This window comes from Pangasianodon hypophthalmus, chromosome 11 (genome assembly GCF_027358585.1).
Source record: "Pangasianodon hypophthalmus isolate fPanHyp1 chromosome 11, fPanHyp1.pri, whole genome shotgun sequence".
Taxonomy (NCBI): domain Eukaryota; kingdom Metazoa; phylum Chordata; class Actinopteri; order Siluriformes; family Pangasiidae; genus Pangasianodon; species Pangasianodon hypophthalmus.
This window is the reverse complement of record NC_069720.1, coordinates 14,695,292-14,715,569: the sequence shown is the minus strand read 5'-3', so window position 1 is coordinate 14,715,569 and position 20,278 is coordinate 14,695,292. Positions and strand designations below refer to the sequence as shown.

At 36.9% G+C, this 20,278-nt stretch overlaps 2 protein-coding genes across 2 annotated transcripts in view; one reads left to right on the top strand and one right to left on the bottom strand.

The window, feature by feature from the left end:
• Window positions 1-822: 822 nt before the first annotated feature.
• stx6 (syntaxin 6) lies at window positions 823-13,842 on the top strand. Its single transcript, XM_026918461.3, has 8 exons — window positions 823-1,036; window positions 2,715-2,884; window positions 2,986-3,080; window positions 3,396-3,458; window positions 3,600-3,728; window positions 4,555-4,661; window positions 5,805-5,899; window positions 9,065-13,842. The coding sequence occupies exons 1-8, from the start codon at window positions 1,002-1,004 to the stop codon at window positions 9,139-9,141; spliced, it is 771 nt and encodes a 256-aa protein (XP_026774262.1). The 5' UTR covers window positions 823-1,001; the 3' UTR covers window positions 9,142-13,842.
• Window positions 13,843-17,871: 4,029 nt separating this feature from the next.
• The window catches only part of si:dkey-121a11.3 (uncharacterized protein KIAA1614), a 28,574-nt gene continuing 26,167 nt past the window's right edge, over window positions 17,872-20,278 (bottom strand). The window contains exon 10 of the mRNA XM_026920060.3: window positions 17,872-20,249. Within this exon, the coding sequence (XP_026775861.3) occupies window positions 20,056-20,249 (194 nt within the window). The 3' untranslated portion in view covers window positions 17,872-20,055. The remainder of the gene's footprint in view (window positions 20,250-20,278) is intronic.

Genomic DNA, 20,278 nt, shown 5'->3' with positions numbered 1-20,278 from the left:
TTATTAGACATGTCATGATTTGTTTAAACACCGGAAAACAGACAGATAGAGCTTTATGCCTGTACAAGCATGTCATAACTTGTTCTAAAACTTTTTTCAGCATACTTTGACTTTCTGTGTTCACTTTTCTTAAATAGTAATTAACTGTATCATAACTATCATAATATTGCATAATTAAAGGTTATCATAATATCACAAATATCATAATATTGCATTGTTTTTTAGGATGCTGCTGAATTGTGCTTTATTTTGACAACAGAATATCCACCAAGTGTTTTCACAAAGTGTTTCATTCCATCTTTCAGATTTTCCAAACTCGGCCAAATGCTCTGTGGATGGTTTGGTGGTATCTTAGTCTGAAAAAATAATATTTACAAAGCCTTTCTAAAATTTCTTTCCATTTCCAATTTTTCCAAACCTCCAGACAGACAGACATCAGATTTTTTTATTTATTTAATTATTTACTTACTTACTTACTTTTAGGGTTTTACTTTGACAACAGAATATCCATAAAATGTTTTCTAAATTTTCATTCAAGTTTCCAGTTTTCCAACAGGACTGACTGACTCTGACTCACATGAATGTAAGACATGTCACGACTTGTAAAAGCAGAAAAAAAACAGAGACAAGCATACAGAAAGATAGACAGGATAGTTAGAGAGACAGATAAAGATATAAACTGTATTTTTTTTAGAACATTGGTGTCTTGCTTTGACCACAGAACATCGATAAAACGTTTTTTAAATTTTCCATTTTCCAATTTTCCCAACCTGCATAGAAAGAAAGAAAGAAAAAAGAGGGACTACTTTCTGACCTCTGACCCGGATGTAGAATGTGTGTGCGTAATGGCGTTGCAGCAGAGTGGGTTTCTGTTTCTCATGTAAACAACACACTCACACAGCCACCCGCTTGTTCATGATACTGACAGGACGCACGAGAATAACAGCCGAATTTCAGGGCATGTCTTTTTCTCATAGAGGGTCTTTGATGTGAACAGCGCAATGTCGATGGAAGACCCGTTTTTTGTTGTGAAAGGGTGAGTCTTTCTTCTGAGCGAGCTAATTGTGTCAGAACAATAGCGTTAGCAGGCTGGCTGTAGCAACAGCTAATAAGACTAAATGAGTCAGTGTGGCTGGCTAGCTACCGAAACCTAAAAACCATCAAATACTCACATTAACTACATATACATTTTATATAGCTGTATCTACTACCTATTTCTCCGTGGACTATAAATGTACGGAGGTGAAATAAAACCAAACGGAGGAACATTTAGCCACACAGCTACACTAATCATCTAACAGTTGAGCTATCTAGGTGATCCTTCATGTTTCTTGTGTTATTTAAGCATTAGCTACACTTGTATGTTAACGTCCAAACTCTGTTTCTTGTTTATTTAGTCGTGAAGTTTGATTGCAAACTGACAAAAAGACGCTTAGTACATCACTAATTAACTAACAACATCCAGGATGCTGATGAGCTCTGTCTAAAGAAAATAAACAGATTCACCAAGCGGGATCTTATAGTTTGGGCAAAAAATGAAATGAACAGTTTTTCTTTAGTGATGTACTGATGCCACCTTTTCCTCTTTTCAATACTGATATTAGATCCTGACTATCAACTGATATATGATACTAACATGTAAGGAATAAAACATGACAGTGCTGTTATAGGAAAATAATCAATGATTGTGTGGGGTTCTGTGGCCAGTGCAGTGCATCAGGGTACTGTTACCACCCTAAAGTTGACTATTTTCCTATAACATCATGCCTTGAAGTGTTTTCTTCCTCTTATTAAATAACAACACATCATGCTTTCTAGCTGTTTAGTTACATTTAATGTTGTGGAATGCCCACCAAACATGTTAGTTCTTTTTATCACTTACATTATAGCAGCTATAAACAGTTGTTCCCTCACCAACCTCTCTTTTTTCTCTCTTGAAGGTTAAAAAAAAAAAGAAAAAAAGAACAAGCTTGTTATGTTACTGCGAAACCAGAAAGCGAAAAATTCTGACGTTTCATAAATGTTGAATAAATACCTCCTTACAGAAAATGTCACCATATCAATGATTTTTCTTGTGTCTGTGTTGGGTGTGACTGTAGAAACATGAATTAATATTAACCTGTGATTTGCCTTTTGATTTGTGACTTGCAGCTACACTACTGTCAGGACTGCTATTATAGAAAATTAATCAGCACTTTCGGATGATGGTATAAGATACTGATGTGCCACTGACATCCTTATAGTAACCAAGCCTCCCCTTAAACCTCTCTGAAATTCCCTCATGTTCTACCAAACATCAGATTTTGCATCCCTTATTTATATATAAGATATGTGTTATGTAATTTTCTAAAATACAGTGGATCTGATTAGAAAATATTTCACATACAAGCTGATGCCAGTCTAGTGTGTTAGGCAAGTATCGGATCAGTAGATATTTAATGGCGTGGTTGGACATCTCATAGTAAAGTAGCTTCTCTTGTCAAATTATGCAAAACATGAGAGATCTAATGGCAGAAGGATTTTTGACAACTATAGTCCCATGTTCATGTGGAAGATTCGTCATGTAATATACAGCATAAAATATGTCAGTAGGTTGGAATTGGAAATATGTAAACCCAGATGCCAGTCCCTGTTTTCTTTAGAATACATTTTTTGATTGTGGTTTCTTTTTGAACACTTCTTACCTGTACTGAATAATGTTCCCTATGCTTTAGGGAGGTCCAGAAGGCTGTGAACACTGCCCAGGGTCTGTATCAGAGATGGACTGAGCTGCTGCAGGATCCTGGTAGTGCCACTAAGGAGGAGATCGACTGGACCACCAATGAGCTGAGGAACAGCTTGAGGTCTATTGAGTGGGACCTGGAGGACTTGGATGAGACCATTAATATCCTTTCAATTCTTTTACATGTTATGTTTGTCATATTGTTAATGATCATGCTACTTTTACATGATATGTTAAAGCAGTACCTTGACAGTGACTTTCACGTATTGTGGAAGCCAATCCACGGAAGTTCAATCTTGATTCTGTGGAACTGAACAAGCGGAAAGCCTTCATCACCAGCACAAGGCAGACTGTAAAGGTGAGTTCTTCACATTGAATTTCAGATCTGTTCAGACTTCCTTGTTTGCATCATTATTTTACCTGAATATTAAAAATGGAAAGTGCATGTCTTAAAAATGATTTTATATGTAAGTAGTTAGCTCTCAAGTGGTGTTCTCTTGAGTATATCAGGTTATGATTGTAATGTGCCTATATCGTGAATATGAAGCCATTTGAGATTCAGTGTCACTGTTTGTTGGAAGATCATAAGTAAAAGCTAAAGATTAAATAGAAACTAGAGAGAATTGGGAAGCATTTGCACCCTAGTAAATGTCATATCGATTTTATTTTTCAGGAGATGAAAGATCAAATGGCAAGTCCAATGGCCATGTCCCTGTCAGAAAAGAAAAGCAGACAGGTTCGTACTGCTCTCAGTTCTAATCGAATTGTTCTCTGATTCTGTGGATTTTGGTAAACATAATAAGTTTATTCCTCATTATTGCAAGGTCTTGGTGTTGTGTGTAAATCAAACAAGTGTGATGTCTGCTTTCTGTATTAGACTCTGATGGGAGATGGAGGGTCTCGTGGACCGATCTGGCAACCAGGAGGAGATAAATACACACGTCTGGACCGAGAACTGCAATCAGCCAACTCTCAGTTTATTGAGGAGCAACAAACTCAGCAACAGGTAATAAAGTCCATGGTATGGAGAAAATATTTGTGATGTGATGGTTTGTTGGTCTATACTTTAACAACCTTTAACGCCATTAATTCTGTATTGGATAATGAAGAATTTTGGTAAAAAGTAGGTACCCTAGGAATCTATAAAGGTTATTAATTGTTTGCATATACATTAAACTTTAAACTGCATGTAGATAAACTAGAGGTTGTCAACTGGTGGATCTTGGACCAGATGTGAAACCAGCATAGTATTTCTGCTGACACAGCTGAGTACTTGAAATATGTACTGTAGCAGAGCTGAGGGAAAAAAAAAAAAAAAAAAAAAACTCGGCGACTACAGTTTCAAAAAAAAAAAATGAACCAGCTCAGCTTCTGAAGCAGGTCCTCCGCTGCGGCCAGTCACATGCATTTATGTAAATTACTGACGCCATGGACAGAGAACTAAAGATGATTGGACAGAGACGTGCCTTTATTCTCTCTCTGTCAACATCAAAACACATGAGTCTCATCAGTTTAGAGTCATCAGCACTAGTTAAAAGTGGTAATGTGAAAAACCATTGTCACATAAAACAACCACTTCAGATGGTCTTATTTATAATCTAACTAATTGAACTAATTGTTAATGGTTAATCATTAAAAGGTAACTGTTGTCACCAATCAGTTAGCCGCTTATCTGTATCTTTATAAACAAGGAATTTTATGTGGCTGGACATTCACAAATTTTAGCTGAATAACCCTGATATAAACAAATTGAGTATTGCGTAGGTAACTGTCACTTTGTTGCACAACTTCATGCTTCATATCATCATGACTTGTGTATATTGTTTATGTAGCTCATAGCGGAGCAGCAGGACGAGCAGTTGGAGCTGGTGTCAGGGACCATTGGCGTATTAAAGAACATGTCTGAACGGATTGGACAAGAGCTGGACGAACAGGCAGTGTAAGCCATACGACTAACCTCTGTTCACACTAAGTAGCAAGTTATGCTGGTTTACACTGTATAATTTTTGGGCTGATTTTTCTGTCACAAACGAATATCGCACATTGTAAATGAATTCTTTGGTCATGATTTGAGATCAGCAGTTGAGAACTCATCATCTGAATGGTTTAGTGCGTTTGGGACCAAAGACAGTCGACAAAGTCTTCAGAAATCTTTGATTAAAAGCCACCAATAGGAAGACAGCATAGGATGAAGCAAAAGTCACGGGACAGCTACAGATATGGTGAAACGAAACAAAACATGCTAATGGACAAAAATATATCCTTATTAATTCAAGCTCACTTGATCGGATCATGCTGATAGATGACTAAAGCAGATCGTAGTAATTTTCTAATCACAGGATTCCTATAATCTGCCATAGAGAACATGTTATCACACAGCGTGTTATAGAATTTGGCCATGATTTTATTGGGGTCATCTCATATAGTGTGATTAATAATAATCTTAAAAGGCTTAAATCAGTTTTAATGGTACCACTCATGGTTTATCTCTTGTGGCCGTGGTGTGTCCAGCTTTTTTGATTTCTAATAAGACATTGTACATGATACTGTTACTTTTCTTTTAAAATTTATTAAAATTTTGTAATAGATAATCATCACAGCTAGGAACTGAGAGTAGAGATTTTGGGTAACCTCGGATAATCCACTCTATATGATTGGTCCAAAGAATTGACTAGAGCCAGTCATTTTGACTTCTTTGTTTCTTTATAGCGGCATAATTATTTGCAAAAATTTCTAATAATTTGTTACTCTGTTGATGTGTCACTTGTCCCTGGTGTTGAAATTACTGAGCTGTGTTTCAAGTTTACACAGGAAATGAGTGGTCTGTCCTTGTTTTTTCTTGCTGGTGTAAACTCATCTTCTTCTTCTTTTTTTTTTTGCTGATTATATATTTTATAAAAGTATCCTAAATTGAACCAATTTGAAAAGAAAACTTGTTGTGTTTAAAAACTAAAGCACAACTAAAGGCTATTTCAAGTATAATTTATAATATCATCATAGAGTTTTATGAGGTTGTCATACTGTGTTTTTATCTGTACACAATATGCTTGCTATGTGATAAATGTCTCTCACTGATTTTCAGAATGCTGGATGATTTTGGTCATGAGATGGACAACACCCAGTCCAGGTTAGATAATGTGATGAAGAAGCTGGCTAAAGTTTCACACATGACTAGTGGTGAGTAACAGAAAAGCTCTTAGGCCTCTTCACAGCATACGCACCTCCTAAAAAGAAAATCATTAGACTTAAAAACTACATGGACTTTGGTTTAGTAAGCTAACCGTGATGCATGGGTGGACTGACAGAAAATGTCTGAGAGAATTCAGCCTTGAATTCACTTCCTGTTCAGAACCACCCCATGCTTCCTGAGGTCAATAAGGTTATAGACTTTAGCGGAAGGAAAGCCAGGGCTTGGCTATGATAGCACCCTTTAAAAGGGTTTACATGATGAGAACAGGAAGTCTGACCTTGGGGACTCTCAAAGGAAACTCAAGAATAAACGGTGAAAAATTTCATGATTCATGAGACCTGTCTCGTAATGTCAGAAAATGACAAAAAAAAAGAGAAGCTGTTTAATGTTGAAATAATGAAATACTTATAGAGCACTTTTCATGTAGTTGTGTGTGTGATATATAAGCAAGTAGTAAAATGTAATTGTGAAAGTAATGTAATAGAATACACAGGATAAAATTAAAGATTAAGTGAATATATACAGTCTCCTCCGAATGTATTGGAACGGCAAGGCCAGTTCTTTTGTTTTTGCTGTACACTGAAGAGATTTGGGTTTGAGATCAAAAGATGAATATGAGAGAATTTCAGCCTTCATTTTATGATATTTACGTCTAGATGTGCTACAGTCAGTGACATCACCAGCAACCTCCACAGGGCAGGGATGAAGGTATCACAATCCACTGTTCAAAGAAGACTTTGAGAGCAGAAATATAGAGGCCATACCACTAGATGAAAACCACTCATCAGCAGTAAGAATCAGAAGGCCAGATTGGAATTGCAAAGAAATACAGAGATGAGCCACAAAAGTTATTCAATAATTCTCTTCTTAATCTCTACCCAATTGATAGAAAGCCCAAGGTTTAGAGAAAGAATGGATCTGCCCGTGATCCAAAACATACGAGCTCATCAGTCAAGCAGGGTGGAGGTAGTGTCATGGCTTCGACTTGCATGGCTGCTTCTGAAATGGACTCACTTATCTTTATTTATGATGTAACTCATGATGGTAGCAGCAGAATGAATTCAGAAGTCTACAGAAACATTCTGTCTGCCAATTTACAGAGAAATTCATCCAATATAATCGGGAGGGACTTCATCATGCAGCAAGACAATGACCCAAAACACACTGTCAACACAACAAAGGACTTCATCAGGGGAAAAAGTGGAAGGTTTAAGACTGGCCAATACTTTTGTTCACCTAAAAATTGGGTGGTCTGCCACCAAAGGTGCCATGATCTAAGTTGGTTAATTCAATTCAATTCAATTCATTTTTATTTGTATAGCGCTTTTTTACAAAGGTCATTGTCTCAAAGCAGCTTTACACAAACAAAAGTAAAGTGAAGAAAAAGGTTAACACATCTAGATATAAATATCAGGAAATGAAAGCTGAATTTCTGTTATTTGAATTTCTGACAATAGTCTCATATTCATGTTTTGATCACAAACTCAAATGTCTTCAGTGTGTAGCAAAAACAAAAGAACTGACCTTGCTGTTCCAGTACTTTTGGAACAAAAATAAGCATAAGGAGCTAAGTACCCAAATACAGAATAAAATTAAAAAGTTTATAAAAACAGAATAAAATAAAATAAGATTTTAGACTTCAGTAATTATTTAGAGAATTTTAAAATAATGAACTAATAAAAAAAAAAAAAAGAAACTCCAAATACCAAAACAGAGAAAGTGCTTTCAATTAGATGCCAGTTTAAAAAGATACATTTTCATATGGTTTCAAATAAATAAATAAATAGATTTTGTGCTAAACCAACCAGATGTAGTCAACCAGCCATGTTTGGTGTCCGAATCTTGTTTCCAGGCTTACTGATGTGGTTTAACATGCTATAAACATGAACAAAAGCTCACCATGTAGCCGAACACTGTAATGTTGTGGACACCAGGAATGTTGACAACCGGAATCACTTTTTCCTTAATGCAGTGATGTATCATTCCAGGCAAGACCAGAGTCAAGCTTGTTTGAATTTATAACACAGAACACACAGGTGGAATTGTAGTGGAAATCTGGAAGTTAAGCGAATGATAATATGGTTCCAGTGTGAACGTAAAAAAAGATACAGACTTCACCTCAATGTCATTTAAATCAATTATTAAAAATTTTTGCATGTATTTATGAAAAAGATTTTGGGTGAGGTACAATTAAATTTAATGTACCTTAACCTTGTAGCTCCACTGTAAAACTAAAGATGCAAACGATGGACACTAATTATGTCTTGATTAATCAGGGGTAAAGTCTGTAGCCTGGGCACCTCGGACCAGCAGCTTTCGCATCTCATCTATTAGTTTTTTTAGTCATAGTTGCCTGGTGGAAAAAGAAAAAAATGACTCTTCAATGACTTTCGCAGAACAAACGTCTAGTAGCTCTGTTAAAACTTAATGCTGTACATGATGATGTGATTCACCTCTTTGCTATAATTATAGCTTTACTAACCTGGCATATTGTAGTTGCAAACTCCACCTCACACATATTTATGCACCAGAATATAGCTACATAAATATTTTGAGTTGTAATGATCACATTAATGACTGAAAATGTGGTTTAACAGTGTGACTTCTACCTTCGTTATTCAACAGCTTATAAAACAGCATTTGAAACTTGAGCGCAAATCTGTCATATAACTCGTTTACGAAAAAAAGAAAATGCTAGCCCGACTTGAATATCTTTTACGTGCAATGCAAGGACAGCCACGTCTCATAGCCATAATGTTGGCTTACGACTTGCTGACTTTTTATCTAGCGCACAAACAAAAAGGAAAAATAATCATGAACTCACTAATTTCCTTTAGTCTATGTAAATGCATTTAACTATCTCACCATACATTATTACATTGCATTAGCTACCACTATTTAACCCAGTTTGCCAGGTAACCAAAACATGGAACAAGGCATCACACTTGAGCTTTTACTTACCCGATGAGCTAGCTAATAAATTTATGATTTGTCCCCTGGTGGTTAACTACATTTGGGGTAAATGGGAAATTGTGTTTTCATTTTGAATATTGAGAATAATTCCTAAGATATCATTAATACCCATATTGGAACATGGTCTAAATGTTTATGACTGTGTTGTCATCTCATTTCTGAACTCTTTACTCTCACAGACCGGCGACAATGGTGTGCTATTGGCATTTTGTTGGCCATCCTGTTCGTTGTGATCCTCCTCCTCATTGTTCTGTGAACAGCACTCCGTTCCCGACCACTACAGCTTTCCTCATTCCAACCGAAGGATTGACTAAAACAAAGGTGCTTTAAGGAAAGGAAATCGCCTTCGTCTCCACTCATTCAGTCATACTCTTACCTGCTGAGTATTGCGCTTTCTTCTGCCACTCCAGAATGCTACCTGTGTGGTACTTGTTTAGCTGTAAATATCCGTTTTTTTGTTTTGTTTTGTTTTGTTTTTAAAATAAGTGTTTTGGTAACACCTAAGCTCAAGGGGCTTATAGTTGTGCAGTCTGCATCACTTACATTTTCTGTAAGTGTATTAGTACAAGAGGAAAGCGGAAGTCAAATGATATTTGAAATTAGTGTCCTGAGTCAGGGTAAAACTCGATCTTGTTACTTTGAACTTTTTTGTGTCATTAATGCTTCAGAGTGATTTATTGAAGTAATAGTGGGCTTATTTTTCACATGAAAATTCTAGGGCTAATATTTAATCTTTAGCTTCCTGTCCTATTTGTTAACTGGTTTATAATGTACACCTACTATATAGGTTTTGAGAATTTTCCATCACCAAAATATCATCAGCACTGACCCCTTTCTAATGATGGACAGAGAAAAGGGGGCTGACAAAGTGTACATATCAGCAATTATATACCTACAGAGTGACCTGTATGGTGGATCTACCTGATAAAATGGCCAGTAAGTGTAGGTACAGCATAGATGTATCTAATGATTAACTAATGAAGTTAAAGCTATACTGAACACTGGGGTTTCTTGATTTGGAACCAGATTTATTTTTGAAGCGGGTATTTGATTAACAGCACTAATGATAAGTTAACCACTTCCTATAATATAACTTTCCAAATTCTTATGATTTCTTTTTGTCCTGTCTCAGTTTGTAGTAGAGAATTTATTTCAGGCTAAATGAGACTGACTGAATGAGCTTGACTGTAACCTATTTATGACGTGCTTTGAGCATGTTTGCTTGTAAGGTCAGTTGTAACTAATATAGAACTGGACAATTAGCAGAAGATTAGTGGTCCTGCTGCATAAAGATCAGTTTGCTTCAAGTGATGCTGCAGAGATGTAGCTACCTTGTAAAAGCTATCTTCTTGCTTTAAAATCACACCTGCTAGTCACTTACCCCTGGACAGTTTTCATATTGCATGGATGTGCTTCAGCCAAAGGCACTTAGTCCTAACAGGAGGAACGCTGAAATTCATAAAAAATATAATAATAAAATAAATAAATAACGAGTTGAGGCAGTTCAAGACAGTTCAGGAACTATCATCACACATGAATAACTTTATGGGTTAAAACACTACTTTATGTTCATCACTTTATGTACCTCATTTTAGCATGTGCAGCAATGCAGCTCTGACAGCGTCAAACGTGAAAAAAGAGTTTGCGGTTAAAACTGAAATCAGGCGTAAGTCAGCTCAATTTTTTCTACATGGAAAGATGAACTGAATTTATTTCTATTCATCAAACTGTTCAGCTAAAAATTTTAAAAAGCAAATAGCAGTGCTCATTTCAGTTCTGTTTTTCTGACTTTATACAATGTACTCTAAAAACTGATCGATGATATAAACATCTCAAAAATATACAGGGATCACTTTTAAGGAGAAATAAGTGGCTATTCATACTACAAATAAATGACTAAAAATACACTGACACTGCGCCTTTTTCCACTGCGCCTTTTTCCACTGCAGCTACCAAACGTTTTACACCAGAAAAATGAAGCTGTGCATTTTTTAAATTTTGTTCAGTAACAAAATTTCCAGTTTTTTATTCTTTTTTGAATGTCTGCTGAGGATGGGGCTAACAGCATGTAACACCGTATACACACACAAACACAGAGTGGCCATTTTAAACAATATGCGTCTTCTAACCTGGCCAGTTTGAGTTGACCACATGACCAAAGTTAATTGAAGTATTTTTTCCATGTGAAAAAACAGCAGAAACGCACTGTGGGCTGTGATGATGTCATTCCTTTTACCATCTTCACTGTGAGAATTCCAGTTCTTTCTTAAGTTGGTGGAAAATGAACCAGCACCCAGAACGTAATTTCTCTCATAGGTCCAGGTTTAAAGTCGATCCTAAAGCATAGCGTGGTATAGAATTTCAGTTTCTTCAGACATTTTTTAAGGTACGTTTGTAAATAGTAATGCATAACCTGATCATAGATCAAACCTTTGGTACACAGGGTGGTGTATTTCACCATCACCAGCCAATCGGGAACACATTCTGACATAAAGAGAAAAAAACTACATCTATGATTGAGATGCAGTATTAACGTTTATTTCAGACAAGGTTTATCTCTTGAGCTAGTAAGTTTAAAAACAAAAAAATTCAGATAGACTGTGCTTTAGAATAAAGTGGTGACTCAAATAAGCTGTCAATCCATTTGCATTTGAATGCTCTAAATGACGAAATAAATTTATAAAGTATGTCACATTAACTGTAAATTGTTTGAAATATTTCAAAATTTAAATTTGACCTATGACATTTTGCACTAGCTGAGTAAATGTTGGTAATGCTTGTTATGCTGCTGATTTTTTTTATGGTTTATCCTGCGATTGCTTAGGTTTATATATACCGATACAGTGTATTTTAGTGAATTGGTTATGTACGGTGATCATAGACCACAAGAATACTTCCCACATAAAGAAATGATATTACTCGCAGAATAAAAAGAAAAGGCACATTATTAGTTGTAACACTTTTAACATGGTGCACTGTGAACAGAATCAAAGAGTAGTGTTGTTTATGGCAGATGTAGCCCCTACAAGGATATTGGTGTACATTACAGAAAGTTATAAATAAGGCTATGTTAAAACTGTGCTACTTGGGGCAATTTTTAGCAGTAGTGGCCATTTGCATTCACAATAGGCTGCAATAGAGCTTACAATCTACTGGTGCAACTGGCTGCAGAACCCAAAGTTCCACTGGCTCCTGGTTGGGCCAGGTCTTGTTTCCCTAAATATGCAGTGGAAAAACACGCATCGTTGTGTATTTTGGAAAGTCATTTCTCCAGTGTTTGCTGAAAATGTGAAGGCCCGTTCCTTTTCCATTCTTGAGATTGACGCCATATGATCAGTGATGCAATGAGGCTGTGCTATGACTGCGTTAAAGCTGTCAAATGAAACAGGAAAAGCTTCTTAAGGCTCCTTAAAGAAGACATATATATAATTCGTAGTATGGCCTGAATAGATAATAGTGACCTTTTTGGCATGTTTTATTTGCTAGATTTCAACTTGCACAATACCATATCAAAGTATCGACCAAAAGCCGCTGTGAAGTTCAGAACACTACATAGCTAGTGCCTTAGTATCTCATACAGAAGGGAGGGCAAAAAGGATTTGTTTTTATCTAAGCATTATCTACCATTTCAAAAGGATATTCTAATGTGGGATTCCTCCCTATACTCTAGTTTGCTGAATCTGAATCAGAGAAATTGGTTCATTTGCTATTAGGTTTGGTTTAGTTTTACACTGTACATAATTAAATGAACCAAAAGCAACAAAAACTACTTTAGCTGAGGGGTGTATACTTCTGAAAGTTAATTATCAGAAATACAGAATAAAGCAAACCTTTGCTGAGTATGTGTAGAAATCACAAAAATCACCTGAGCATGGAGAACACCATGCTAGTACTAAATAGGTCATTAGACAATTATATGAATAACTATTTCTTTAACTTCTCTTCTTTGTTCGTTGATTTAGCCAGGTCGATTCAGAGTCAAACTGCTTTCTCACTGAAATAGATCCACACTAGATCTCACTTGGAACTGCACCAAGACTACCTCCCTCAGACACTCTCGGACCGGTTGTTTTGATCTGCAACCAAGTATGATTACTGTGTTCTCACCTGCCTTAAAAAGCACACAGAGAGGGAGAACACACCAGGGTTCCATTCAAACAGACTGAAAACTGCATATGTGAATGCACCCTAGAGGAAAAAGGTCATATCTAGAATCCTTAATGGTTGTTTGGTTCTTAAAGGTTCTATATAAAGTTTTAGCAGAGTGTTTACCTATCAGAAAGGGTTCCAACCCATTTAGGATGCTTTGAACGCTAATCTCTACAAGAAACTATTTCTAACCCTTTTTCTAAGAGTGTAGGAGGGAAGTTCATCTGCTGCTGCATAAGTATATGTTAGATTCAGTATTGTCACAAAAAAGGTCTCCGCAATCCAGTTTCATATTTTATCATTTGTGTAAACAGTGATGTACAATACTTTTATCATGTTCTTAGTGAATTGTTGACTTTATGTTTATTATTTGTATTCACACTCTGACTGCTATTTTCTTGGTCTCTCCAATTTTAAGGAAATTATGATGGAATTTTGAGTAAAATAAGAAAAAGTCTTATTTCTGTAGCCCCAAACAAGACCTAGTGACCATGAAGAGCGATTATTATGCTGTTGTACAATGTACCACTAAAACAAAAACACCCACTGTAAAGTAAAAATTGCATTGCAATCATGTCACTGTGGACTGGTGACAGGGTGGAGAGAACATGGTAGTGAATGGGCTTTTATTAATCCTTATAGTTTGTCAGATTTGATTGTTAGTTTAATGTTTGTTGACTGTGTGAGAATGAAATGATATCCTGTTGTTTCCGTTTGACCATCAACTTCCCTTTAAGAAATTCTGTCCCATCATCCCTGAGTGCAACTGAGTTCCCTATGAATCTATTAAATGCAGATTACTGCTGAATGTCTTTGGTGTTGACTGATTTGTAACAGCATGTACTGATCTGGCCTAACAAAACATTTACAGATTTGATTTTTTTATTTACATTTATTCATTTGGAAGACACTTTTATACAATTGAAGCAGAATCCAGTTAAAGCGTCCAGTCAAACTGTTAAAGGAGTATATTTCGACTAAATATAATATACACTAATTCCCCTTTACCCAAAATGTAACTCAACCAAGACATATAGCTTATAGCTACCATTTTAACTTCATCATGGTTATGATATCACAGACGAAAATCACATATTGTGAAACAGTTCCTTGGTTGCGAGTTAAAAATTGTGATTTTAGTTTAATATGACATGCTCACCAGTGACTGTTTTAGTGCCTTTTTGGACAAAGATAGTTGATAGACGTTCTGAAATGCGCAGCTAGAATGTCATTGATGGCAGAATGGAGTCTCCAGTGTCAGCATTTTGTAAGAGTCAAAGGTTTTTTGCTCATGACAGAGGACTTTGTGCATTCCCATTTTTTTGTAATATAACACGATGCGTTTTTGTCCTTTAACTTGATTTCTTACATTTACGGCATTTGGCAGACTTACAATTATCTCTTTTATACAACTGAGCAGTTGAGGGTTAAGGGCCTTGCTCATGGGCCCAGCAGTAGCAGCCTGGTGGTGCTGGGATTTGAACTCTCAACCTTCCAATCAGGAGTCCAACATCTTAACCACTGAGCTACCACTCCCCACTTCTTGGCATGTTGTACCACAGCACTGTTGAATTCCCACTGTTGATTGGTCAGAAGGTGTTGATTTATTTTTTTGTAACAGCTCTGACAATAGTTTTGTCTGTGATTCAAATCACAGGTTTATATTAATGCATTCATTCTAATATGTTATGTTATATATATGTTATATATATGTTATGTTTCTATAGTAACAACTTACAGAGAGACATAGGGACTAAATTGTCGACATGATGAAAAACCACATAAGCAAGTCTAACATTACTGGGTGTGTTTTAGACATGCATGTTAGACACATTGCCAAACTGGTAGTCATTAGCATCCCTTATATGTTAGCTACGTTAGCCTTATAGATTGAGTAGCTTGTCTGGTTTAGAACATTGGATGCTGATTATCATTCCTGTAAAACCTGACTTTGGTTAGACATCACTCATGTATAAGATTGATGCAGTTTACATCTATTGATCCAGTCTGCCGGAAATTATTAAAAAGGACCGTCATGAGATTCAAGCATGCGGCCTTTCAACCCTGCTCTTCAGACAGGTGGCCCTCTCCTCCCCCCACTTCTTCGCTCTGGCTGAGAGCGGGTTCATCGTTCACACCTGAGCCCTCTCCCGTGGAATATTGTACATCAAGCCTAACATTATTAGCCAAGTAGTTATTTAAATTGTTACTATATGCACATTTTCTTTAGCAATATAATTATGTCTATGCAGTTTGCCAGTCAAATGGTGCTACTATAAATGCCACTATTTATCATTATTTATTTATATTTTTTAAGTTCAAATCTTTTCAAATTCTTGCTATGATTTTTTAACAATTTATGTTTTGACTCTTCTCCATAATGTTTGTCCGGCAGGCCTATGTTGCATGAAGGAATAATCTGGCACAATTGTGGTGACATTTGCAATCGGATGAGGACAAGTCATCATACGTAGCTGGAGGGGTGCTAATTATTGTGTGTGTGTGTGTGTGTGTGTGTGTGTGTGTGTGTGTGTGTGTGTGTGTGTGTGTGTGTGTGTGTATGGGGTGGGGGTAGCAGGTGCAGGATGCAGGTCCTCCATTCAGCTCCTTTATCCGGGGGTAAGTGGAGGGGACAGCTGAGCCCCAACTGCCCCATGGGGAGGTGGGGGATGGGGTGTGGGAGACAGTCCACAGACAGCTTGGCTCATTAGCATTGCAATACAGACTCTGGGAACACACCCACACACACACACACAGCATTAAACCGTTCCTTTGAGAATAGATACAGCTAACTATGTGCCATCGTGCTAGACTGAATTTGTCCAGCACTTCCAGAAACATATCGTCTGCTGCATTGTAAATGAATTCTGAGATCTACAGTCACTGGGGATGTGATGCACTTGATTGGAGAAATTTGTAAATTCCTACTTCAAGTAAAAATCCACAAAGCAGTACTCATGACATGCTCAAACTGCTTGATTTTATAAACATGCCTTTTTGACAATGGGTGAAAGAGGAATAGGTACAAACTGGATACACAATATCATGCAACATCGTTGCAATAGTGATAATCACTCTAACAAACCACAATTTGATTGTGTTCCTTCAGGTGTTCCTGATATGATATCTTTAAGTTGTGGCATTGCCACAAGCCAAAAAAAAAAAAACTTAGAAATAATTTATTCATTATCTTAACTGCTTTATCCTGGTCAGGGTCACTGTGAATCCAGAGCCTATCCTGGGAACACCGGGTGTGTGGTGGGAAGGCAAACAGCATCCTGGGTGGGATGCCAGTAGGAGGAAACTAGAAAACTCAAAGGAAACCCATATGGATAAGGGGAGACCATGATAAACTGTATAGACAGTAACCCGAGCACAGGGTCAAATCAGGGACCCTGGAGGTGTTTGACAGTACTGCTACTCCTACCCTACTTCATTTTGGTGAAATCACTGTAGGCTGGTCTTTAAAACTGACATATTGTGGCTTCTTGGTGAAGCTGAAATTAAAGGAATATTACAGTATTTCTAACCTGGTCTCTATCACTAATCGCTGTAGTGAGAAATAATGCAAACTGGCTCATTATAGTAGTCTAAAATTTATGACAAATTTAAGATTACAATTATTACGCACTCCTGATACAGACCTTACCAATTCTTTCCAAAAGAATGTTCGTAGAGTTTTCCAATTCTTTTCTTTCTTACAGAGTTTATCCAACTTTTCAACACTGGAGCAATACAGTAAAATTGTATTTCTGGTTCCTTAAAATATCTCAAAAGTTAAGTTAGGTTTTGCATTGGTAAGGCAGTATACTATAACAACAAATTCTTCCCTATATAGAGAATTCTCATCTCTGAAAGCCTTAATTATACAGATTTATACCCCAGCACTGTTTAATTCTTAATTCTGATTGTCCAAATGTATTGATCGATTTTCTATAACAGAAGCTCTGCAAGTAATTCTGACTGCAAGGCAAATCGTAGGTTTATTTTAATTTACTAATAAATGGATTAAAACCAGCTGTTATTTGACAAAAATCTAATCATTGATGTGCATTGATATAAGTTTTCTGTGAGGAGACGTTTATTTAGCATTTTGGAAGGAGTCTCCAGTGTCAGGGCTTCTCAGCAGTCAGACATAAAGCTGTAACTTTATGTTTTCCGTCATGGGAAAGTGTTCAGGGTGTTCTTTGCTTAACACAGGGAACTGGTGAAATTCTTATACTGATGTATAAGCTACAGGTGCAGTAGACAGAAATTCAGTTACAAAAATGTTAGAGCACTCCTTTAACTGTGACGTCACAGGTTCATGCATTTATTTATGTACTGTATATCATGATCACCTTGTGTAGCAAAATCATAAGATGCTCTTACTATACTCTTAATACATATATCTTAATACATATATGAAGAGCCTATGTGTTTGCAGTGTTCTCTGTCAGTACACCTTTTCAACAATTTTTAAAAGCAGTATGGACTATAGAAGCAAGGCATCTTGGGATAATAAAGAAAACCAGAATTTATGTGCAGTTCCTTTGTGTGCAGCTGCATCAATGAGATCCATCATTGCTTAATCTCTTGGGACAGGCGGGAATATTGATCTCTCAGCCCTCCCCCATACCTGCTGTCCGGACTGGGACACACGTCACCTTCACCAGATTCACCATTTTGTAATTTAAGAAGCTTACCATTTCCGTGGATAACACTCAAAATGATGAATATGTAACATTTACGCCAGTGACTGGGCAATACATAAAGCAGCCTATAAAAGTAAAACCTGTAACAGATCTGCATCTGAAATACACTATGTTGGCAAATTCCTGTAAACATGACACATACATTCAGTGATTTATTTTATTTCATAAGACAGTAAATATAAATACACAAAAGAAAACACAGTGAAAGTCAGCCATTAATTCATGGTGCGTGTGTCATAATACTGCTGCAACTATACAGAAAGAAGCATCTAAATAATTTACTATGCAGTCTGGAGTTAGTATTGCAGCCCTGTTTCAGCTACCTGTTTTCATATTGCATTCAGAACATTTGTGCTCTGGTTCTGAAGTTAAAGAAAGTGATATAATACTTTTTTGGTATTTCATTTTGCATTGTGTATGCATTTTGAGTACTGTGTATGTTAGCAACATGAAAAATGAGAAACTCTGCAAATGTGCACTCATAAGTTGTTCTAAGGGAACAATGGGAACCTTTGTATTTTGGTACAGGACTTGTGTACCTAGTGTGTATTTATGGCCCGGGCTGCATGACGACTAATATTTACTAGTCTGCCAGTAATTATAAAAGTAGTAGACTTTTCCATATTTAAAGCAAAAACCTTTCTAGGATATAAGTAAATAAATCTACAGCAGTGTCTGGGAGGCTTCTCTGCCATGTTAAACTCTGGCCTCTAAAAGTGAGTCTGGATCGGTCTCTTTGAACTGGCATGTGCTGCTGATCTGATTCTAAATGTGCTAAGTGAGATTGGATAGTGATGTGCAACCCGCGGCTTCAAAAGCACTTTTTCACACAGCATTGGTAACAGGAATTCACTCTTCTGGAGTGCAAGGATTTTATTTAAATGTTATTTAGCTTTAAACTACAACAAAAATAGCTGTGGGAGGATTTCCTTCGGGAACAGGCGGACTGGGAAAACAGTCAAGCGCACACACCTCCACTTCATGCAAACTGAAATCGAAGTGTGTATGGCCCTTTAAAGCAAAAGAAAATTAAAAAAAAAAGACTTCCCAGAGTAGTCTTGTGCAGTTGACTGAATTGGCTTCACTGACTCTGAAATATTTTCAGACTACATTTAACTGCTTTCATTACTGTCTACCTCACTGTTTTTGTCCAACATCGCCCAAAGTAGTTTTTTCTACCACCTACAGCAGAGAATGTTTGATCAAAGTGAATGTATTAGATGACTAGTCTATGCAACCCCTAATTTATGGTGAGTTCATTCTGGCCTTCACTGTTTTACCAATTCCTGATTTTTTGGTTCGAGGGAAAGAAGCATGCTACTATCATCAGCGAAATCCTGTGTTATGAAAGGATATAGACTGAGAATTTAAGAACATGATCTTTCAGCCCCAGAGTATGAGGCTATGAGCATAAAGAGGGATACTAAACATAGTATTTTACGGCAAACAGTTTCAACTAAGGGAAAACAACCCATCACCCTGTTGTATCTCACTGCACAAGACTCATGAGGTTTGATTTTACGTTTGAGGCTTCATGAAACATTTCAGTACAGCATTGTGTATCTAGAATAAGATCATGTTTGCCTTACTGTTTTACTGAATAACAGACAGTGAGGAATCTGATTAAGCAATTATACCTTAAGATGTTCTTTACATCTAGTCAGGCATTTGTGATTTAAATTGCATGGCCGAAATAAGAATTCTCTTGTGTAAATAGTCAATTTAAAATTCCTGGTTCCCAACTGTTTTCTTATCTTTAAGGTAATACTTCATTTTTGTAGTGTGATAGGAACTAACTTCCAAGCTAGCTTGCTATTTATGTTTATCTACTCCACATATAACCCCTTGGTGTAACAGTAGATTTGAATTGGTGCAGCCATGTCATAAATATTGAGACCGGTATACAGATCTGACTTTGTGTATTTTGGAAAAATGGTTTGTCCTTGAGGATATGATCGGGAACTCCTGAAATATGTTAAAGATCCCCCAAAAGTCCAAATCTGTGTTGGAAAGACATGAAATCTACTGAGAAAAAATTACAGTCCCAGAGACGTATACAGTAATATTGGAGGCAGATGTTTTGTGCACTTCCTCAAAATGCACTCAGAAAAGAGGAACATGGCTTTATCTGTGTTTTAGTACTGCTGAAAAAACCCCTTCCTATGTCATTTCTAATAACACAAGCCACAGCCTAGCCACAGAATTCATTCAAGCATGATGTCAGCAGTAAAGCTCCGTCTAATGGTAAATGAACAGAGTCAGAACATAGGTGTTTACGATCAAGCCCAGCAGATCAGTACCCACACCATGTAACTTTCTCTGTGGTGTTAGCGGTGAGGTGGTCGGTGTCGCAGCACACGGATGGATGCTGTACCATTCTGGACCATCAGTTGGGTGACCAAGTCCAAACTCAGCCCTGCTACCTTCTCCCCATTCACCTCCAGGATCTCGTCACCCACTCCCAGCAGTCCAGCATACAGCTTCTGAGTACTGCTGTCCCCCATGTCCTCCACATACACACCTATAGCAACACACAGTCAAACATCTTAA